This window comes from Rhyacophila brunnea, unplaced genomic scaffold (genome assembly GCF_057557595.1).
Source record: "Rhyacophila brunnea isolate RB1 unplaced genomic scaffold, BYU_Rbru_1.0 scaffold_7, whole genome shotgun sequence".
NCBI lineage: Eukaryota > Metazoa > Arthropoda > Insecta > Trichoptera > Rhyacophilidae > Rhyacophila > Rhyacophila brunnea.
In genome coordinates, this window is record NW_028233339.1 from 8,502,630 (window position 1) to 8,527,052 (window position 24,423).

The following is a 24,423-nucleotide window of genomic DNA, read 5'->3' on the forward strand; positions in this document are numbered from 1 at the left end:
GTGCAAATTTAATTATCAGGAGTGAATCAAGGTTAGGTAAACAAATAATAATAATTCAATGGGAAATAAATTCTTTAAAATATTATGTATTGTTAATTTGACATTGATTTTTTTTAAATAGGGATAAAAAAATAACAACTTTATTGTAAAAAAAAAATATACTTACCTATCTACTTTTACATTGGGTATTTTTATTTAAAAAAAATCATTCTTTATAAGCTGTTAAAACCTTTTTGTATTACATTTTAGAAGTCTTATCAATATTTTTATTTGTAGAGGTCCAAATCAAATAAGAATTCTAAAATTGTGTTGAAATCAATTACTTAGTATAATTTTAATTAACTCAATTATTTAATGATAAAATAAATACAATTTCTTATAAAAATAATATTACATTCATAATATTATTGAATTGTGTTTTGTTATTGAAAAAAAGATAATAAATATGACCTTGCAGAAATGCAAATCCGTACATTTAGCTTTTATTTTGTGAAAAAGTAAAAACAGTGCAAATTGCATAGGTACCAACTTAAAAGTAATCATGCAAAGCTAATATATCTAATTAAAAAAATATTCGCTAATAAAAATATTTAAGAAATAATAAAACAAAAACATTCCATAAAAATAAACATTTATTTTCACATAAAACTTATTACATAAAAAATATTATTCTACCTTGAGTAAAGTTCCAAAATATTTATCACCTCAATAAAATAAACACAATATTATTTTTAGTACACAATACTTTATATCCACGCACACATGTACAGAACAACAATATTTCATACAATGAATGTAATACACTAGCACGAAATTACGCGACGTCCCTCGCGATCTAAAGAACGAAGTGAAGTGAAACGCAAGTCCGACAAATCTGTTTGTATGGGATATTTTGCGCATGCGAATGGTAGCCCGCGAGAAAAACTGTAACGAAGTGAGGCTAGCTAGCCGACTCCCGATTGGTCCGTTCAAACTTATATTGATTCTTCATACCAACTTGACGGCATTGACACAGGATAAGTTAGTGAAAATTTGGTGGGAATGTAAAAGTTTTCGTCGTGGAAACGTCACGCAAAAAATATCAAAAAACAATAATTGAACTCGTTATTATTTGTGTTTGAATCGTTTTTAATATTGTTGAATCGTTTGTTTAACACAACACAATATTCTATCATGATCGAATTAATGCGAACGAGATCCACAAATACGCAAGTCGAAATTTTGAAGACAATGTTGATGTCGCGAGATACACAATTGCAATTAAAGGCTGTGTGCTTTATGAATGACATTATGAAGAAAATTGAAAACCATAAAACAGTATTCAATGCTGTCGTCGACACTTTTCTTTCAAGCGATTTTTGTATTTTTCTTTGCGAGGCATCTGCTACATTGCAAGCTCTACTTTTGAAGTATGTATGAATTGATTTTCGTTGATGTGTTTTTGTTTTTATTTTATTTTGAATTCAATTTTTTTTTTAATCGATTTTGACGGAGGCGGTACCTGCTATTTTATTTAAAAATCGATATTATTTCTTTACGACGTCATAGTTTTTCACATTTTACTATGGATGTGTCACAACATAGTGTGTTTATCGTTTACGACCTTTCAAATAATTTTGTAGGAACATTAAATTCCGTTAGAACACAAATAATAGGTTCACAATATTTTTTTGCTGTTCGAAAAATTCGAATATGCACACATTTTATTCGCTATGGTAAAAGCACTGGATAAAATATTAATAAAATTTCAAAATCTAGATGGCACTACTTACCATATTAAAAATGTTTCCAAATTTGTTTTTTATGACTGTTCACAACATACTGATTTTTTGGGAACAATGAATTAAAAATCCATAAATTTATTTTTTAGAAATAACCCAATATTACATAAAAATATTTTAATGGTCATTTAATAACTTATGGTAATAACATTATAATACCTACAGTCAAACTGTCATAAGCGTTACTCGTAATATCAGAGAATAGGTATTATTAAATGAGCGGTCACATAACACAAAAAGTCGCAATTCAAACAAAAATACACAATTAGAATTTTTCCACGAAACAAGCATGGCATTCATAAACTACAAAAGAAGTTGTTTATTGTAATGAACACTGGTAGGTACGAGGGTGGGTCAATAATTCCTTAGAAAAAAGCATTAAAACAGTTTTTATTTTTGTATTTTTTTTTTATTTCTCAACATAATCTCCTTGGAGCTCAATACACTTGGTTAGACGTTTCTCAATTTTTTTTAAACCGTCAGAAAAATAAGTTTTCGGAAGGTCCTCAAAATAAGCATTTGTCCGATCGATGACTTCTTCATTTGAAAAAAAACGTTGTCCACTTAGCCATTTTTTTAAGTTTGGGAAAAGGAAAAAGTCACTGGGGGGGCTAAATCTGGCGAATACGGTGGGTGGTCGACCAATTCGAACTTCAATTCTTCAATTTTAGCCATTGATCGTAAACATGTGTGAACACGGGCATTGTCCTGATGAAAGAGGATTTTTTTCCTGTTTAAATGAGGCCGTTTTTCTTCAATTTCGTTTTTTAGCTGGTCCAATAAAGATGCATAATAATCCCCTGTTATTGTTTTTCCTTTTTCCAAATAGTCAACGAAAATAATTTCACGTGCATCCCAAAATACAGTAGCCATAACCTTACCAGCTGATTTTACGGTTTTCGCCTTCTTTGGACATGGTTTGTCTTCGCAATCCACTGCTTTGACTGTTCTTTCGTCTCGGGAGTATAGTGGTGTATCCATGTTTCATCTACAGTCACAAAGCGACGAAAAAATTCATCCGGATTGCGTTGCATGAGCGACAACATGGCTTTAGAGGCCACCACCCTATTGCGTTTATTGTCGACTGTGAGCAAACGCGGCACCCATCTTGCAGAAATATTTTTCATGCCCAATTTGTCATGTAAAATAGAAATGACGCTACCTTTTGAGATCCCTGTAACCTCAATTATCTCACTCAACTTTAATCTTCGGTCACTTAACACCATATCGTGGATTTTATTGATCATTTCTGGTGTAGTCACCTCTACAGGACGTCCTGAGCGTGGTTCATCCTTTGTTGATGTACGACCACGTTTAAATTCATTTAACCAGTTATAAATAGTTGCAAGTGAAGGAGCAGATATGCCGTGAACTAAATCCAACTCATTTTTTATTTCCTTTGCTGTTAACCCTTTTATATTAAAATGTTTAATAACAGCTCTAAACTCAATTTTCTCCATTTTCCATTTTTCCATTTTCCACAAGCAAATTTTTTTTTTAAATGTACGAGAAACACACAACAACCCGACCAATCTGATTGAAACTTCGCAGCATACTGAATCGGTAGTGCCGCTGCATGAAAACAAACCGCTTACAGTACTAGTCGCGCCACCTGTCAGCTTTTCTAAGGACTTATTGACCCACCCTCGTACCTACCGGCTTCACAAACCTTGAATTTTTTACATGGAATTTCAACCATATGCGTGGATACTTTTTCAACATTTTCGGCGATACAACCAATTATTTAGACACTTAACTGGTGTCATAAACGTAATCCGACCCCGGCAGCATCCTGCCTGGTCGGATTTTATTGCTTAGGGTCGATATGTTTTTAAACGATCGACACATTAACAGTTTTTAGAAAATTTTTGACGATATTTTAGCTCGGTATAACCGATAAGCAGCTCGTTATAAAAGTGAACAAATGTATGGAGAAAATCATAAACTAAAATGTCAACGAATGTTTCCTTGTTACATCCAAAATCTCCCTATATCCGTGATCGTAATAACCGAATGCTACTGTAGTTATTTTTTAATTCGCATATATAGTTTCCAAACCTACTTACCTATATTTAGATTAGTCAAAGTAAATTTTAATGAGGTAGTGTGAAAGCTGAATCCAATATAGGTACATCTAATGGCATAAGTTTACAAATAGGTTCAAATTATTACCTCTCTGTGCACAGTTGGCTTGGTACCAACTTAACGAGTTATACCTACACCTGAGTGAATAATAATTGAACACGTGTTTGTTATTTATTTTCAGAAATATCATCTTGTGCCTAAAGAAGTTCTCAAACTGTCGGAAATTCTACAATAATTCGTACGCACCTGTGGTGGTGTCGTCGGTGGGTCGCACTATCCATTTTATTGTAAAGGAAAACGTATTGGAGGAAATTTTGCAACACGCACTGTACTTCTTGTCGGAAGTATTCTGGAAGTGAGCATTTTTTTTTAATATTATTGTATTCATATATTATTATTTTAAGCGCAACAAATTTAACATTGTACATTGCAGTGCTCGAAATGGATTGGAACGCACCGGATCCCAGCTCAAATAAAATTAAAATCAAAAAATATTAAAAATGGCATTCTGTTTCGGAAATTATTATAAAAATCGTTGCATACCTTAATTTACGTCATTTAATAAAGTTTTCTTAGAAACTTTACATGTCGTACACATCTATTTCTACAAAAATGATCTTAATATAACATAAATTCTGATTAATGGGAGTTTTGTACAATTCCATAGGATTTGAGTTTAACTTTCCCAGAATTTGCCTTTGTAAGATTGTAGTAGGTTTTTAAAGCGAAAAGTCATCTAAAACTACAGAAGAAAATTTCTATTACTTACCTGATTTTCGCGTAAAGTATAAAATCAATATTCATTACAAAAAAATGAATATCCATAATATAAACAATATGAACATTCAAATAAAGCAAATGTGTGTCATAGAGAAATAGTTGTTTTTTACAATCACTAGGAAAATTACTTATATGTACCTATCTAATTTACGTAGTATATATTAAATTATTCTTTATGCAACATATTTTAAACAAATATTCATATCATGACAATTATTATACCGTAAAACTGATGAAGACAATAAGACTTAAAGCTGTATCTCGATCCTGAAAATTAATATTTTGTTGTTATGGTGTTATATAATTGGAATAAAGTTGCCAAGATGTTTTTTCAAATTATGTTATTTTTGACTTATATTTAGTTTAATTTTTAATTATATTTTCTTTTCTAGGGTGGACGGTTTAAAATTATCTGGAGTTATATCGTCGGAGAGTTCGTATAATTCTCATCAGTTACTCGAACTACTTTCTGCATTACTAGACAATGCATGTCTCAACATGGATACTAAGCTTGCCGCTAGTTATGTTCTCCATTTAATCATAAGTCCAACACATTACAACACTAACATCAATCACAAAACGATAATTCGTGCCACTGAAACTATCCAAAAGTGTATTGACGTGTTGTGTAATTTGGTTCTCGAAAATCATTTCAAATGTGATTCGGATAGTAGAATGCATTTGGCTTTCGGCATGATGAGTCACATCGCAATGGATGCTTTGCAGTTTAGCAAAATATGTGTATTTGACAAGTACACTAAAAGTCTTCATAAGGATGAAACAAGATATGAAAATGAACGATTGCAGAGTATATTGAAGTGTAAAGAATCGATTTTACAATCTGTTTATACTGCACTGATCAATACATCTTCACAGTTGAAAGTAAGATTCACTCATTTGATTTTACTGCAATATAATCAATTTAAAAAAAAAACGGTGTGTATTTATGTACGCGCGTTAGAAGTTATACATCTTTGGCGTAACAAAACAAAAACAAAACTTGTGATAAACTAGATTCTTCGACTAGCTCTTAATTATCATGTTAAATTACACACTCAAGAAAAAGGACCGCTTATTGGAACGCCGTTGGTTTATTTCTATACACTTTAACTTATAGGCCATCCATGGACTCAAACCGTATGCGGTTTCGAACCGTGTGCCATACTAAAGCTTATCTTTTCTGTTCATGGAAATATATTTTCACAAAATTTATTATAAGTATCTGATCGTATCCGTTTATACCATACACTTACACTTACAAATTTAGTGAAAATATATTTTTATGAACAAAAATCATAAGTTTAATTTGGCACACGGATCTAAACCGCATGCGGTTTCAGTCCATGGATGGCCTCTTATATTACTAAATTATATAATTATTTATCGTTGTTTTTATTTTTAAAGTAACAACTGCCACTATGACGTTTAATCATTTGTTTACGTAAGGAATTGCAAATGGTCGACAATAATAAATTCCCTGCCTAGGCAACGGAAAAATTCTAAAATATAATATTATACTGTATAATCGTCACGATTGCAGTATCATACTGTGGCGTAAATATAGTGCGTTCAGCTGATAACCGACCAATCGGTGGTTCGAATCCAATCGAGTGCGTTTTTTTTCGTGTGAAAAAATAAATTATATGTAACATGTCACATGCCAAAAATACACTCTGATCTGATTTCCCAAACGCGCCAAAAGAAGTATAACTTCAAAAAAATAAGAAATTTTCATCTTTATGTATTTAGTAAACAGCATTAAATAAGTATTAATTAGTACATAAATAAAGTTACTTACATAATTATGACAATTAATTATTATGAAGCTTTAATATAATATGTAATATGTTTTCAAGAAATTCAGGGATTCAAATCCTTTAGTATTCTTTAAAACTCTTTAATACGTTTCACATGTTTTCCTAACAAAAGCTTTACTATGTGAGTGAGATTTATATTAATTAGTAGTAGGTATAAAAAAACTAGTGCTGTTACGGTCTGTGAGACTCCTCTATGGTAGTTCAATGAAGATTGTACGACTGAGCAGGTTAGGTCATGTGCACCATACGAACGACCCTGAATTGGCAAGTAGTGTCCCGGAATTGAGGAGAAGAGGCAGACCAAAAATTCGCTGGCTGGATATGCTAGATACAGCTATCGATAACACCAGTTCGCTTTGGGTACTTATTCGAAGAGCAGCCAGTTTAAATAGTTAGGTGGAGAGAATTGTCGGAAGAAGCGAAGCTCCACCCTTATTAATATAATAATAAATATTGGTTTCAGAATTTTGACTCGGCATTATTAACTCCTAATATTGAAGAATTCCTCAACTTACTAAATATGTTTCTGAACGATCCGACGATTCAAGATATTCTACCGGCGTTCGTTAAACATCTTTATGATAATGATTTTCTTACCATGTTACATAAACAGATGGATACAGGGTATTTCATTTTCACATTTATTTTTTATGATACTGAGATCCCCGGGGTTCCAGCGGCTAGCTCAGGAGTCCGTCGAACCCCGGATTCACAAAAAAAGAAATTATTACGGTTGGAGTGTAAATAAAACACAGTCCTTCGTGCTCGTAACGTGATATTGTTTATATTTTACATTTTCTTAATTTTTAGTTTTACAAATTATATTTGGGATTTTTACAGTTGTAGTCGTCAGGTCCGTACTTATCGGAAAGGGGACGCTTACTAACTTCCTTTTTTCTTTCTTTTTAAATTCCTCGTACCGACGCCATCCAGCAAAAAAAGGACTCTCGTGATTGGCCAAATTTTATCGCGTGATCTTTGATTCGGCGAATCACGAGCCTGACCCTGGCGCCGGCGCGCGAGGATTTCACGCACAATGCGCGGCAAAATTTATTATATTTAAATCCTTATATTTAGTCTTAAAATTATCTCTTTCATCCATCATCATTTTTACTTTTTAAATTAAAAAGAAATACTTACGTGGTTGAGCAAGGAATCAGATTAGATGTTTTATGAAGCCGTTTCTAGAGGTCAGGGTTACGTTTCGACTTAAGCTACTAAATGATTATTTTACACCGGGAGAAGCCCGCCTGTAACAGGGGTGTATCAATTCGCCCCATCTGGATTAAAGTCGAAAGGTACGCCCTGATCTCATCGGCCACCCATCCAATTCCTTGTTCATCCGTTAAGTACATGGCATGATAAACAGTTTATAAAAGAATTCAACTACAATCTAACTATTCTAACATAAAACTCTATACTTTAGCTCTATTTTTATTATTTTCTATATTTATTTTGGATTATTATTTTCAGCTCAAATCAATGCTTTCGCGATACTTTTGAATAGGTCAGAGTTTGATTTAATTTCAGTGTAGTACATTTATTTTGTGTTACTTTGTTTTAATTAGGTTTTCTTGTTATTTTATTCGTTTTTATTAGTCAGCGGAGGGGTCGCGAAGCTGCAGTCTTTGACTCTCGCGCTTTCCAATCTTTCTTTTGTATTCCTAGGGGCTACATTTGTAGACGTTTGGCCCTCGTTCGGAATTATTATTTCGTGTTATGTTTTTCTTCTTCTGGTGCAATAGGAGCGTACCTCGTTTGGCGTCGTCTGCCTTTGCAACCAGGGCGTGGTAGTGGCGTTACTAATGAGCCAGGCTCGTTCCGAGCAGCGGATATCTTTCTGTGGAAAGTTTTCCACTGATCTGCTGGTCTCTGGAGTATCACCTCATAGATGGACAGGTACTGTGTCTCCATCTGTTCCTATTACTGCGGGCAAGGCATCGTATAGCGGTACAACGGCCAGGCTCGTTGACGGCGGCACGGCTCTCCCACAGGTAATAGGATGGATGTTTACAATAAGTATCCTTTTCCCTTTCTTTTTTTTTTATAGATGGTTACACTTCGGAAGTACCTCTTGTTGTTTCACGATATCTTTCAGGCGTCACGTCCCTAGTCTCTCCATGAACCTGCGCGAGAAAGGAGAGTGCGCACTCTCCACACCATCAAGCTTTGGTATCATGAATTTTCGGCTACGCTGCCTTTGGATGCGCTTACTTCGAGAGGTGGCTCCCTTTGTGCTTCCAAATTGTCTTCATCTGTATTTATTCTTTCTCTTTCTTTAGTAATTTATTCGTTCATTAGACTTCCTGTACTTTAAATTTATTCGAGTTTACTTTATTAATTGCTCCTACCCCATACATTAAATAGCTACTAATTTTATATAAAATCTTCCCATTGTACTTATGGTACTTACTATCACATTTAATATTTTACCCTAATACCCATAATTATTTTGCAACATTGTATTGACTGTATAAATCACATTGATATTAAAAAATTGAAATATTCCACCCTCTCATTATATTTATTTCTGAATCAGTACACTTAAAACTGTGTAATTAACTCTATTTTTAGTGAAACCCATTTTATTAAAAAAAAAAAATTGTTGTTTCGTTTTACGCGCCCGACATCCTATTCCAAGGCGCGCCGCGCCGATTTGCGGTGCCTCTCACGTTTTGTTATTATTATTGAAACCCCGTTGAGAAATTTACGGCTTATTGACTCATTTTTTTTTTTTTTTTATCACAAGCATACAATCTCTACTTTCATCCTCTTATACCTAATTTTAACTTATTATTAAAATTTAACATAACAACTAACACTTTGTCGTGACGCCTTATTATTCCCGTTCCGTTTTCGCTGTGTTAAATTTACGATTGGTAATTTGTAAAGAAATAATAGTGACGGTCGTATACTATTTTCTTCGTTTCTCTTTGGATTCAAATTATTAACACGGTGTAACTTTGAAACAGGTTTCGCGCTACTGTAGAATATCGTCTTTCCCGTTTATAAAATTGTTTGCGATTTTCAATGTTAATGTTTTCGAATTCATTCATATTTACTTTATTTGAACGGAAAGAATTGGCGTCACTTTGCGGAGCGTTATTTTTAAAACTAGAATGTACATTTTTCTTACTAACGAACTTAAGATTATAGGGCTCAGAAAGTGGGTCCTTAATTAACTTTTTATCCGTAATTAGAAGAATTTCCGGATATTTACGATTATTATCTTCACTTTTAACTACACTGTTTACACTGAAACTTCCAACAGCAACTCGGCGTTCACCCTTGACTAGAGGGTTGGCGACTGGTCCTGCTTCATCTCCTCGTGGTCGAGCCTGCGCCCGTACAGCTTCTTCGATTCATCTCAGCTTGCGCGCCTTCTCAGCCCTCTTGTGAGGCTCCCTAGCCTCGCGTTTCCTTTTTCTCTCCTCACCGAACATCCCGTGGTCGACTAGGGTACACATGTTAGTGATACCCTAGGAAAATCGGCATTTTGCTCGCCGTTTTTCGTCGTGAGTGGGCCGTGGCCTCTACGAGCCCTCCTCGCTGGATACCGTCGATGATGTGTCTGGTCTCCATAGGTGGGATTTGTGCAGCCATTCGTCGTACTGGAGACGCGCTGGTGCTACGGTCTCCAGCACGACGCTAGGCGCGGTCAGCTCCGTATGTGGACTGTCTTCGAACACCAGAGGGCCCTCCCGGTTTGATGTTGGAGACAGCACTTCTTCTTCGATAAGGGTTACGTCGGAGTCCGCTTTTTAGTTAACCATTTCTTGGTTGTTCCGGCTCCTGGATCGTAAACTTTTATTTAGCGTTCGCGGGCGTAAATTTTATTTCGCGGGTTCGGAAGAATCCATGCGATTCTTCGAGCTTCACGTTGCCAAGGGCGCCATTGAGATCCCCGGGGTTCCAGCGGCTAGCTCAGGAGTCCATCGAACCCCGGATTCACAAAAAAAGAAATTATTACGGTTGGAGTGTAAATAAAACACAGTCCTTCGTGCTCGTAACGTGATATTGTTTATATTTTACATTTTCTTAATTTTTAGTTTTACAAATTATATTTGGGATTTTTACAGTTGTAGTCGTCAGGTCCGTACTTATCGGAAAGGGGACGCTTACTAACTTCCTTTTTTCTTTCTTTTTAAATTCCTCGTACCGACGCCATCCAGCAAAAAAAGGACTCTCGTGATTGGCCAAATTTTATCGCGTGATCTTTGATTCGGCGAATCACGAGCCTGACCCTGGCGCCGGCGCGCGAGGATTTCACGCACAATGCGCGGCAAAATTTATTATATTTAAATCCTTATATTTAGTCTTAAAATTATCTCTTTCATCCATCATCATTTTTACTTTTTAAATTAAAAAGAAATACTTACGTGGTTGAGCAAGGAATCAGATTAGATGTTTTATGAAGCCGTTTCTAGAGGTCAGGGTTACGTTTCGACTTAAGCTACTAAATGATTATTTTACACCGGGAGAAGCCCGCCTGTAACAGGGGTGTATCAATACTCCTATAAAAAATTTAATATTTAAACATGAAAAAAAATAATTAATGATTTCTGACTATACTTACTTTTACAATACCTTGTTTGCAGGAAGAAATCGTCAAGAATCTGTTCAATTATCATGGCTAAAATATTGTACATTCTATCCATTGATAATTTCAGTTTTAACAACTGGAAAGGGGCGGCTCAGGCATTTGAAAAGCATCTTTATGTTAGTATTATAATATTACTATGTCATCACTAATGAATACTGATAATATTATACTATATACGATTGGCGTTGTAACAATGATGATGAATTACTTACAGGAAGGGCTGGTAGAAATTAAACCAACAAAAGAACCGTGGATTGTTAAATTGAACAATCTCTCCGCTTCCGATGCCACAATCAATGGAATATTGGTATATTACTACTTTCAATGCTTGAAATTAAAAAAGTGAGTAATATAGTGTTGCATATTTAATGTATGTTGTGAATCTGGGACATTATGTAATACAATTAATTAGTACCAGTGATGTGCGGTGACTTTTGCTTATACATAATAATATACCTATAACTATTATTTTGCTACATATTAAGTTGTAACTAATTAAATCTTGGCGAGTGGCCAATGAAGAAGTATAGCGTGTGGTGTTGCAATGTATAAGCTCTGAAATATTTTAAAATTTAGGTAATATTATTAGAAAGAACATTTAGAAGTACCTAATAAAAAAAACCATATGACTGCACAATAAATACCTACATAATATTATTTAGTACATAGTACATTATCAATTATTTCTGGGGATGCTCTGCAACTACAGCATAATATATGGACCGTACGCCACTGATATGTACCTATCATAGACTATTTTCTTTATAATTTTTAATATGTAAATGCAATATTAAGGAATTTATGTTATCACATTATTTTCATACATCTTAAGTTCTTATGGTGCACTTATGTTTACAGCTCTGAAAGCGATGCTTCCCTGTATTCAAGCTTATTGGAATATATTTTGTCAATTCCACCGAAAACTCGATATCCTGAACCAATCACCAAATGCTTGTGGTTTATATTTGCGGTAACAGTTTAATTTTTTCACGATTCTCAGTTACATTATAATCAATGGTCATGTTGTTTTTCTATTAATAATGAGCTAATTTCGTTGGTGCACAGATGGCAGGGAGATCCATTGATAATCGCAATCTTTCAAATGAGGAAATTTTGAAAATTGGCAAAGCAAACGGAAAGATAAACAACCTCATCGCTGTAAATACTACAGAGCTGTACACGCATCATCCATTCATAATCTATTGGGCATTTTCATCCAATAGGATCTCTCTACGTGTTCAGAAAAATGTGGTAAGAACAAACATCGAAGGTGACCTTCTTTACTAAACAGAGCCTAATTATATGTAACTGAACCCGATAATAAAATATTTATGAACTATTGTTTCAATTAACCGCAAGTCATTTTGCATCGTGGATTGATTTACAGAATAGTTTCAAAATTAAAACAGGTATTTCGAAAAAATATTTTTTTTGAGAAATTTGTACTAGCAAAATAATTACGGTTTTATTTATAATCAACATCAAGTATTTACTAAATTATACATATTTATAAACTAAGTTTATTAACTGAATATTAAACAGTATCTAAATCACTTGACACAACCAGTTGTTCAGTAAGGCAGATATTCATGAATGGCTTGGGATTCCTGGCTTTCCCTATGACCAAAGCTTCAGTTTGTGTATCCCGGTTGCATTGGAGCACGGCATAATTGTGACGCGGTCCTTGGGTACTTTACTTACATTATAATACATTACTTTCTTCGCGATGAACGTACGTTTTACAAAGGAGAAGTTTCCAAAAGAGGCCCATCTGCGTTGTGTACTTGTACGAGGCGAACAACTGAATTTGAGAATCGAATACCGGCGAATTATAGAGCTTGATTTTGTGCTTTCAACTACTAAAAATAACGGCGGATTGTAGTAGTTGTCGGATAAACGAGCGGCGGATTACTGAGAGTGTACTGTAAATGAATATTTTTTGACTATTATCTAAATAATACAACAGTATGTATGTGAATTTGTTCCAGCTATCTCTATGGCTGGAGAAAGAAAATAGATTACCGAATGACTTGGAATTTAAGAGTAGCGTTTTGATTTTATTAGTCGAATTGATACAAAATGGATCGCCGAATGTTTTTAAGCATGCTGCGGATCAACTAGACTATTGCATTAGTACACACTGTGATAAAGATACCGTCAACGAAGTCAGCATCATGCTCTGGGATTCCCTACCAGAGACATTGTCTTCTATTGCTGATGGAGGAACGGATGTTACCGGTGAGTCTCGCCTGATCTCCAGCTTGCCTCAGTCGCCTCTTACCAAAGTATCGATGACATTCAATTTCAACAATTTGCTGAAATATTACTCCCGTTAACATGGATGGCATTGCAAATAAATAATTTTTGTAGCTGAAATTTTGAGCTAAGTAGCTAATTTAAAAAAAAGTTTCCTAAGAAATATTTATGAAGCAAGATCTAAAAGTTTACCAGCACTAAAGCAGCGCAGAATTTCATTATCTTCCATATTATCAAAAATTTCTCATTTTATTTACATTTTATATTAGGGGGGGGTTGTCCAGGGGGTAATATTGTAATTATATAGTATCTACTGATGATACTTTTAAGTGTAACTGTCAATAATTCTTGGTATAAATCTTGTATACCTCGTTGCACATTTTTTTACTTTAACCTGTATGTAGGTTCATTGTTTCCTTAAGGTTATACTTCAGCTGAGGCATGGTCTAAAAAGATCGTAACTATGCGACGCGCGGTTGTGCTAATGACGCATTCTGAACGGAACATAATTTTTCATAAAAATTCAACATGCGTCCATTTAATGTTATGTTTATTGTTATATTAGTAATAATAATAATATATTCATTGACATGTTTGCTATTTCGAGTACAGGCATAACATTTTTTAGTCATCTTTACACAATATAAGAATATATTCTTACGACGCCTTCACATAAAAAATCGACGTGCTCCCACCTCGAATACTGTTCAGCGATTGGCGGCGATGCGAAATTTCGTCTCACCTATTGTTGAAAATTATTTGCCGTTTCACTTATGTATGCTTTTAAAAGCAATGGCAAGATAATCCCGAATTATTTTAATATAATTATGTTGATGTATTAATATTACGCGTGGGCGCTGGTGTGCCCCATAGCTCTTTTGCTTGTGCCCACTGACACATTTGTGTATTATTTTATCATTATTTTCAACTATCATAATACATGTTGCGACTCACTGATTCGAATCTAAATGACTGTTTAAGGATATGAATATCCACATACATTTCTATCTATGAAAAGTTCATGGAAGAAATCCAATATGTTATTTTATGACGTTCATAATATCGTCGGTCCCTACTAAAAAAGTCGGATTTGCAAAATGCTATTTTTCAGTACGAGCAATCATCAAATATCCTTTGTGACCTATTGCTTGCCATAATGAATAAAAATACGGGTTATAGAAACTTTTCTAAACGTTTATAAAAACATCCGTCTGTCCGGTGAATATAGCAGCAACTGTCAGATCCGACGCATCTTGCTCACCCACGCCCAGCCAACAATGTCGGTTGGTAAGAACCGATATTGTTATTCGGACACTCTCGGTAGATCCGTCATTTTTAACTATCTCGAAATTTTTCAAACAAACAAAAAAAACTGTGATTGTGGTATAAATGTTTAAAGTGTTTAAATAAATTTTACGTAATAATCCGAAAATGACAAAATTTCAGATCCGACTTTTTTAATAGGGACCGACGATATATCTATATGTTTATAGATAAAAAAACATAAAAACATAATATTTGTAATACATACTAGGAATTGTTAAAAAAATAGAACTAATAATATTTATTTGTCAAATACCTACATGTTATATTAATGAGTTGTCTATTTAAGTTATATAAGTTACATTTAGGAAAAAATGTGCCCACGAGTCCATTTTTGGCTATAAATGTGTTCCTGATGAAAATAAGGTAGGGAACTCTTGCACTATACCGATAAAATAAAACAATCATCTTGTATTCCAGATGCAACTGTATGCCACATGCTGAATCTATGCAGCAGTTATGTTCCTGCCCGTCCATCGCTGATGATTGTGCAAAAATGTGCATCATTAATCGTGACAATATTAGCGTCACGAAAACAAAAATTTACATCCATGCCAATGCATCTGATATCAGGGGCCTTTGCTTTGCTGAATACATCTTTAATGATGGATGACTCAATAGGTTATTACAAATATATAATTATATTTATTTTTAACATAATATTAGGTATTACTTATAATCAATAGAAACCACATGTTAAAAGTGCTACATAATAATATATTGATCGTACCTTTTTTTTCAGTATTGTGCCAATTTATCAACTCGTCAGTATTTTTACAATTCATTTACGACGCCTTAAAAAGTGACGATGCAGGAATATCGACATCTGCAATAATGATGCTATCCCACATGTCATATTATAAAGAAACGTTTGAAATAGAGGTATGTTTAATATAGTTATATTAGTTATAAGTAGGTCAAGAATATTGAGAAATGTTGTTGGTAACTCTGAACAATTCAACAAATTGCATGATGAAATTGCAATTTCTGCAAAATTACTAGTCAACTACAAACTCTAATAAAAGGTTTACTGAACATATTAAAATAGATAAAATAATTTGCACAAGAGTAATTCGAAAAAGTAGGTACAATCTGCGAATATCTAATGAGTAGAATAAAACATTTTAAAACAATACTATTTCATGGTATAAATAAAGCTATATTATTACATGTTTATTATGTGTATATAATAATATGGTCCGGCCTTGGATTATGAACATAATTCATTACAGCGCATCTATTCTATACACAAGACTGCTTTCGGCCTTTACGACAGCTAACTAGGGTAGGAAAGTATAGAAATATTAACACTTATTGTAACGATTACAATAAGTTAGCTGTTTAAACTGTCAAAACTGTCTAACTCACTCGAAAATTTATCACAGCTAAGAGAGGTGCTGTTAAAACATAACACTTATTGTAACAATTACAACTTACTTATTGTAATCGTTACAATAAGTCCTAATACTTGAATACTTTCCTACCCTAGATTGCGGCCGAAAGCAGTCTTGTGTATAGAATAGGTGCGCAGATACATGTTTGTAATCCAAAGCACTCATATATCAAAGCGAATTTCCCCATAAGAAATAATGGAAACTTAAAAAATATACATATAAAAATTATTACCCAATACAAAATACCTTTTCATATTTTTATTACATATTTAAATTAAATATACAGTAGATATTCGAATTTATTAATTATTGTGTAGGATGACTTTCACTCCAACAAACAGAATCACTGCTATATTATGTTGGCTCACTGGCATCTTTGTGTTTTGTGTGCGACTTTAGCAAGGAACCTATCTGACACTTTACTTTTGCCTCCTTTTGAGGATTTCTCAGTGAGAGAGAGAAGAATCATTGGATCATCGTCAGACAAAGCGTATCCATCCTAGTCACATTTTATCAAGAATTAATTAACAAATTTTGCTTGTCTTCTAAAACACTCGCAAATGCAGTAAAGTTGTATTGTATAATATAATAAATGATATAATAACACAATTATCTTTCATAGTGTAGGTACAGATTATTTTTGGACTTGAATCCCAAACTTACTCAATTATTATTACAATTTATTTAGAGCGCTTGCGCCATTGAATTCACGAGGACTGACATTACCATTAATACTATGATTTTGTTTTAGTGTGACAACAACGTCCAATTTCGGCCATCGTCGATAATCTCATGGCTTAAAATGGAGAAAGACAATCATAAAGTGATAGCAATCATGCAGCTATTGCACATAACATTTGCATTAAAGCAAAAGACACGAAATACGTCTCCACTGGTTACAATAGTGCCTCAATATCCAAAATCCAAGTATATCAACACATACAAAGCTATATTTTTCAGACTGCAAATGGTTTGCGCCAAGGTATTTATTAAATTTTCAGTTGCACTTATCTAGTATTAGACAACAATCTCCTATTGTAGGTTGAGATTCCAGATATTGTGTCCATAGTTTTTACATAATAATTTTAATCAACGTAATAATATGTTTTTGAACCAATAACATGGGATACCGTAATGTTGCGATTTTACAATTAAAACCTTACTATGTATGTACAATACAAGCGGCCCTCGACTTTCATACAATATTATTAAACAATTTTTTTTATTCAACGAATAAGACACAAGACTTCAGAATGTAACATTCTATATACTGAATATACGTAATTTGATTTTAAGACGATTTTATATAATGTGTATATGCATGAGATGCTTTCAAATTATGTATTTAGTACCTATATCATCATCATCAGCCGGGGTCAATCCACTGCTGGATGAAGGCCTCCCCAAGCTTCTTCCAACTCTCTCGGTCTTGTGTTATTCGCTGCCACGTATTTCCGCCGAACTTTACTAGTTCGTCAATCCAGCGGCTTTTAGGGCGACCCTGTGGCCGTTTCGTGCCCCTTGGGTACCACTGGATGACGGCATTTGTCCAGCGGCCGTCCTTTCGGCGAGCAATGTGCCCCGCCCATCTCCATTTCGGCTGTTAGGCAACGTCTATTACATTGCGTACTCCTGTCTGCTTCCTAACCCATTCGTTTCTCTTGCGGTCCTTTCGCGTGATGCCCAACATACACCTCTCCATGCCTCGCTGTGCGACTCTTAGCCTTTGGACATCTCTAGTGTTGAGGGTCCACGTCTCTCAGCCATACGAGAGCACGGATACCACACATTGGTTGGATACCCTACGCTTAAGACATAATGGTAGGTCACTCTTGAAGATATTATTCAGACGTCCGAAAGCACTCCATCCCAGATTTGTTCTTAGAGCAATTTCATCGTGCATGCTTCCGTCTATGGGCACCTGCTGTCCGAGATAGACGTAGCTGCTGACTTGCTCGAGATATCTTTAGGCCAACCGTTTGACTGACATCCGCGAGTTCTTGCATTCTACCTTGGAGGTATTTCGGGTCTTGTGAGAGTATATACAGTACCTATATAGAATGTTACATTCTTAAATCTTGTGTCTTATTTATAGAATAAAAAAATAGTTTATTAAAATTATTAGCAAGTATATGTACGTTATAAAAATTAAATAATGGAGTAATCCGCGACGTCGGTTAGTAATTAATGAATTAATTGATACCTACCTTAATTTAATATACCTACCAAAACCGATAGCCAACCTTATAACACAATTCGATAAGCATTTCATGTAACAACTACTAGTTAAAATCATCACAATTATCTAAGGCGCCCGTAGTTTATTGGTAAAACATACTGGCGCGAATCCAGCAGATACAGGTTCAAGTCCGTCGGCGTTCAAGGCATCGTATTTTTTTCTGCAAAAACGATTTTTTCTAGTGTGTGCATGAGATGTTTTCAAATTATGTATATTCATATAAGTTGCTATTTCGTACATTTCTTAAAATTGCCAGTCGCTCCTCTCTCCTCCGCTCCCCATCACTTTCTCAAATAGCTAGTTGAGTCTTGCGTTAGGATGCATGCTGATGCATTGTGTGTTTTGCCAGTTTATTTGTTTATGTAAATATTTCGCCATATTGTAAATCTATAGATTTTTTCTATAATGCCAATCTTTTAGTGACTTTATCTGTTAAAATGACAGTACATCAACCAGTCTATCTTGTAAACCTCATAAATCCAGAACCATCCTTTTTTCAGGAGCGAGTAAAACTGTCAAATTTTTGTTTTAAATGTAGAAAGATTTTTGTGGAATGAAATTTTCGAAATGATTTCAACTGTTATGAGTGTAAAGGGCAACCCACATTGAGGTGCATGTCATGGTGCTTGTCGCCTACTGTCTCTTGAAATGGTTTAATGATTCATGCGCCACATTTTCATTGATCGAATAATCTATTTCAGGAATCGAAAAGTCAATCGGACAGCGCCCTGGAATGTCTAAACACTATGCTAAGATATGCAGCTCAAAATAACACAGATTCACAACTGATCGTCACATTGGTTCAAGAAAAATGGACACACATAATGATTAGATTTTTCTTATTCCAAAACAAACCTTCGAAAATCAACCGAAGATTCCTCAAATTTGTTTTCAATTGGCTTAGCTGTATTAAAGTGATAATGACATCGAAGAAGTCTTCCGAAGACATAAAACAATCTTTTTGTGACACAGAGTACAATACCGTTTCTTTAACATTACCCTATTTAGTGACTGCGTTCAAGAAAGATGATGTTATAAATGCATTAGATCAAAAAAGAAAAGAAATGGTTGAAAAAATACTTAGTCTGATAAGCTCATTTTTTGATGATAATAAAAAATAAAGGACTATACGACAATCATTTTTGGGTGCAGTCATGTCACAGGCCAGGTATTCATTGCACGGACAGTCTGGACAATTTGATGCTGCGGTCCTAAACGTGTGTACAGTGGCGTAACACAAGCACGAACACAACATTCCTTGCAGCTACCGTTATAGTACCGCTCACATTTACTTTATTTACCATTCCCCGGCAGACTATCTGTCGTTCGGGTGTGTCATCTTTTTCTTGGACGTCTTGGACCCGACTTAACCAGTGATTTTTAAGCATCATTATATAAATTACCAGGACGACCATTTCCAACACTATCATATTATAGGTATTATGTTAAAATCACCAACTGAATATTTCTAAACCAATGTTGACACTTTTATTGACCTTTAAATGCAGATTGAAAATAAATTGTGAATGTGATCACAGAACAGATTAATAATTAAGATATTTTGTATTCCCTGCATGTGATTGACCCAGAATTGGTTGTTGTGTGTGCGCCGCCTTATGATTTTTTTACTAAGGAATGATGTAAGAAAATGGATAAAACTTTTTTGTTGATAAAGATTTTATTAAATAATAAAAATAAAATAACATGCACTTAAAAATAAAACGTTTTTAATTTCTTGGCCGCCCAGATTTCTGTATAAAACATCCTTTAAAAGAATTGAGCCTAACATCGATCTCTCCTTCTTCGAGCTGCAATAGAAGTAAGCATAATAATGTACTATGAAATAAAATATTGAAATGAATATGGAAAGTATGCAAAGACCGGCAATTATAACTTGAGGTGCGGCAGTGGCACAATGTCATTAAAATTTTTCACAATTAAGCAGTGGCGAAGACTGTCTCTTAGATGAAGATAAACAATCGATACATAATAGAATAACAATATTATACAGTGAAACCTCGATTCTACGATTTTCAAGGGACCCTAGAAAAAAAATAATAAATGCGGGATATATAAAAATTAAATAAAAAAAAACTCGTTTTTCTCCTGGATTTTTTCGACGTCTTGAATTATTTTCAGTTTCTCAGTTAGAGTTCTAGTTTTCTTCATGGGGGGCATTTTAGTTGCGACTTATAAAACTTCGTGATACGAGATGCGAGGCAAGCCTGAGCTTCAACCGACCTGTGCAAACAAAGCGACGCGACTGAAAGGTCTGTAATAGTCTGTAATCATAAACGATTCTACAAAAGCAAAATGAAAAATATTCAACAAAAACAGTCAATCGGGATAATATTTGTGACGGGACCATAATATTTAGACGATAGATCGAGTAAAACGATAAATCGGGGAACAGTTAATGCGGGATTATTTAACATTGTTCTTATGGGTGTTTAGCGGGACTTTCAAAAATGAACGATCCTTGCGGGAAAACGATTTATGCGAGAACGGTAGATCGGGGTTCCACTGTACTTGGAAAGCGAGTCACAGTGTGCATATACAGTGCACAGTGATGCCTGTTAATTCATTCGACTTAACCAAAACATTGAGAAGAGGCATTTTTAGAAGCTAGTTAGGGAATCCCTCGCTTATTTTTGCATGGGTGTACAATATTTCTAGCTATGCCACTGGGAAGAATAACAATATTTATTATGTTTAAAGAAATTCTCCAGATTAAACTATTTTTCACAAGTCAAGATCAAAGTTATATACCTACTCGTAGCTTCGCAACTAGAATTAAGTTATAAAACTACCATTGTTTAAGACAAAACCTTCATTTTGATAATGACTGTTGTTATTGGTCTAATTGGCATTGTATTGTGCTGTAATTTACTTAAATTACTTATAAGTGGAATTACATTATTTAGAAATTTTATTAAAGTATATTGCTTGGGACTTTCACGGTTGATTCTTATTGTATTTCGTTTTTGGGTTATTAGTATATAGTCTTCTTCCTACTTTCCTCGATATCTTAGGCTGTTGCAGAGGTCTGTTAGATCTATAAATGTAAATGCCGCTGTGGGCATGCCAAATAATGTTCATTTAGCTGACAGCAAAACATTGCTAAGTATTTGCGACAAGTCCAAAACGTTGAAAAAAGAAGAATAAAGCAGTTAAAGGCAAAACCAAATACAAGAAGTCGGCTAATTTGCAATTTTATAATGTACATTTATTTTTTGTCTTTCGGTCATTTTACTAATGTTCTGTCTCTATTTTAAATTCAAACTGAAAGCGTCAAAATATCTTATTGTTAGTGTTTTTAGTAATGTTTTAACTGGAGAGTATAGTTACCTGATCTTTGTGATAGATTTCGCGGTAGCATGGCGGTGAAACGCATTCCCTGATGCATCTGACTCTTGCGATTCCTCCAGATTGGCTGCATGCTCTACTTTGCTCACATGCAGTTTCAAACTCTCTAAATGTCATCTCCTAATGGACAAAATAACAAGTATTTGTTAGTCAAAGTTAAAACTAATGCAAAGTTCTCTGATCGATTGCAATCAATGAATAATTTCAATTGAACACAGGAACTACTTTGTTGTAATCGATATTTTTGATGTATAAAGATTCGGTTTAAAAATACCCGTACATGAATATAATCGTATTGATGTTCTGGAAACTGTGAGTCGTATGAGTGGTCTAACCTAACTTTTAAGGATTTTTAAGTAGGAGCGGTTGTCAAAAAACACTGTTGTAAGGTAATGAATGAATAACCAATTTGATGTTAAGTTTGTTAATAATTCTATACAAAATAATGACTTACATTTTTGGCTGTTTCCTTATATTGATACTCAGGGAAAGTGAAAACAACTGGTGTTTTCTCTTTATTTGCAAATAGATTTTGTGCCAAACATAATAAAGATAATATCCAAAGACTCCCTGTCAAACTGGATTCCATTGCTACTTCAAAATTATAATAGAAATAAAATTGAGTGCTTGTATGTTTTTGACAGATTTGTTTTTCAAATATGAGAAATCAATAAACTGCTGTGATGGTAATGCAGGGATTGTTTTTATCTCAAAACATGTTTATTGTAGTTTGTAAAACTGTCAAGAGATGGTTCTGATTTAAATAAAAATACACTTTTAATTTATTTGTTGCCTTTATTTTGAAATATCAATCAAGATTGCGCATCTAATTTTTAAATGTATTTTATATACATAGTAAAACTTGACGTAACAAATTAATTGCAGTGCAAATGCCAAATTACATTTTCCAATATTTTCTTTGTATATATTTAGTGGATTCATGCATAAAACTCTCGGATACAATAATTTAATGTAAGACACACATTTGTTAAAACACAAACCAATATTGTAAGCAAACTTGTATCTACATAAACTATAATATAAAACGAAAACATATAATATCTATATGATAGGGTGAGTTAGTTACAAATATATGATAAATTGAAATTGTAACAATGTGAAAATTCTATACATAACAACGTGACTATAATGTGTTCAATATTGCATATTTTTGGAGTATACGAATTGGATATTTGAACATAAATTGAAAACACTTAGGATATATTATAAGACAATAATAACAACCCGTGGCAAAAAAACAAAGCAAATATTTTCTCATATATTATTAGGTACCTATCTAAAACTATTTCTCATTACGATGTATCCAATAACTAATGTTTTTTTTTAAATAAACAGCTGCAGTTATGTGCAAAACTTGTTTTCTTTATTTGTAAACCTTAAAGATAAACTAAATAATGTTAATTACAAATTTTCTTATGAGATATAATATTTTCAATAAAGATTTACATTTTTTTATATATGTAGAATAAAAATCAGGTGGGTGGGTAAGTAAATAATATAGAATAAACACATTTGCAATAAATAATGCCCTAAACCGATTATGGTACACTAACACTAAAACTAACGGACAGCTGATTAAGATGGAAGAGAGCTTTTTATATTGTTCGGCTTATTGAACTAAAACGTACGTATATAACTGGTTATTTCATATTGTTATATAATTACAAGTATTATTTATTACAAACATAATATTATATTCCTATAAAGGCGGTATTATTTGGTAACACAAAGAATTTAAACAAATCTTCAAGAATACAATTAATTAATTAATACAACATTAAATAATGAAATTTCGATTTGAGACAGTTCTCATTGATAAAGTCAACGCCGGGAGACCGATAACAAAAACAAAATTCAACTCTAAAGCTACAAAAACAATATATTTCAAAACTTTTTTTGTGAAAAACAAATCCAAAAATCAATAAATAACAAGTATTTATTTATAATCTTAATGACTTCAATTCACACACTTGTTTCATTTTATAAATACAATAAATCTCTAAAATACCACAGCTAAATAATAAACCTTGCGGAGATGTTAAGACAAAGAGAGGTATGGGGTAGGTTATTTATAATAAAACTGGTGTCGAAGGCTGGTCGGTGACAGTGGATGGAAGACGGTGCAGTTTGAATTACAACTCGAAACGTTTCTTGCGCTCGGCAACTATCCCGACGAGGGGAGAGATGGAGGCAAGCGTCGATGAAGACACCGAACAACGAGACGCACGGGTGAACCCACTCAGTTCTGAAAAACAAATCAATTCACTTCATTAGCTAAATATAAAACATTACATAATATGAGGGTTGTCCAAGAATTATAGATTTTCGCGATGGCGATCTTCACAAAGCCTATTATCGATTTTCTTCAACAAAGTGTCATCAATTGATGACCTCCTTCCTCTTCCCTCATCATCAATACTCGTTCTACCACTCGAAAACTCAGCACACCACTTCCTGACATTCCACTGGTTCATCACATTACCATATATGGATGTGACACGACGATGAATTTCAACAGGGCGGACCCCCTCCTGGTTGAGAGAGCGAGTGATTGAACCCACCTCGCAGATGGCGGGATTCGACAGTGGAGCATCCATCTCAAACAGACGCAAAGGTCATACTGAAGCAGCTACCGAGTCAGCCCATCACTCATTCTGAAGAGGGGGAAGTCTGCGCTACACGCCAGTGCTGCCTTTTTTTGAGAAATAACGTCCGTGTCACCGAAAATGAATAAGGGTCTTTAATTCCTGGACAACCC

At 34.0% G+C, this 24,423-nt stretch overlaps 3 protein-coding genes across 6 annotated transcripts in view; 1 reads left to right on the top strand and 2 right to left on the bottom strand.

Annotated features, from left to right (window-relative positions):
- Positions 1 to 1,290: 1,290 nt before the first annotated feature.
- On the top strand, positions 1,291 to 19,399 carry LOC147064440 (uncharacterized). Its single transcript, XM_085957650.1, has 12 exons — positions 1,291 to 1,409; positions 4,048 to 4,221; positions 5,039 to 5,171; positions 8,209 to 8,457; positions 11,281 to 11,408; positions 11,925 to 12,036; positions 12,132 to 12,317; positions 13,055 to 13,304; positions 15,066 to 15,266; positions 15,388 to 15,527; positions 16,791 to 17,021; positions 18,980 to 19,399. Exons 1-12 carry the CDS (start codon positions 1,291 to 1,293, stop codon positions 19,397 to 19,399), a joined length of 2,343 nt encoding a protein of 780 aa, XP_085813776.1.
- Positions 19,400 to 19,949: 550 nt separating this feature from the next.
- LOC147064441 (uncharacterized) lies at positions 19,950 to 22,293 on the bottom strand. Its single transcript, XM_085957970.1, has 3 exons — positions 22,099 to 22,293; positions 21,627 to 21,764; positions 19,950 to 20,086 (listed from the first exon to the last, which is right to left on the bottom strand). The coding sequence occupies exons 1-3, from the start codon at positions 22,231 to 22,233 to the stop codon at positions 20,006 to 20,008; spliced, it is 354 nt and encodes a 117-aa protein (XP_085814096.1). The 5' UTR covers positions 22,234 to 22,293; the 3' UTR covers positions 19,950 to 20,005.
- Positions 22,294 to 22,435: 142 nt separating this feature from the next.
- Positions 22,436 to 24,423, bottom strand: part of osp (myosin phosphatase Rho interacting protein outspread) — a 719,850-nt gene continuing 717,862 nt past the window's right edge. For all 4 annotated transcript variants that reach the window (XM_085957975.1, XM_085957972.1, XM_085957973.1 and 1 more), the window contains one exon: positions 22,436 to 23,910. In XM_085957975.1, coding sequence (XP_085814101.1) covers positions 23,905 to 23,910 — 6 coding nt within the window. In that variant the 3' untranslated portion in view covers positions 22,436 to 23,904. The remainder of the gene's footprint in view (positions 23,911 to 24,423) is intronic.

Coding starts and splice junctions, on each gene's coding strand:
- LOC147064441 (XM_085957970.1), bottom strand. CDS start 22,233: ATGGAATCCAGTTTGACAGGGAGTCTTTGGATATTATCTTTATTATGT. Junction 21,765..22,098: donor ATAAGGAAACAGCCAAAAAT/GTAAGTCATTAT, acceptor TTTGTCCATTAG/GAGATGACATTTAGAGAGTT. Junction 20,087..21,626: donor AAATCTATCACAAAGATCAG/GTAACTATACTC, acceptor CTTCTATTGCAG/CTCGAAGAAGGAGAGATCGA.
- LOC147064440 (XM_085957650.1), top strand. CDS start 1,291: ATGAAGAAAATTGAAAACCATAAAACAGTATTCAATGCTGTCGTCGAC. Junction 1,410..4,047: donor TTGCAAGCTCTACTTTTGAA/GTATGTATGAAT, acceptor ATTTATTTTCAG/AAATATCATCTTGTGCCTAA. Junction 13,305..15,065: donor TGGAGGAACGGATGTTACCG/GTGAGTCTCGCC, acceptor CTTGTATTCCAG/ATGCAACTGTATGCCACATG.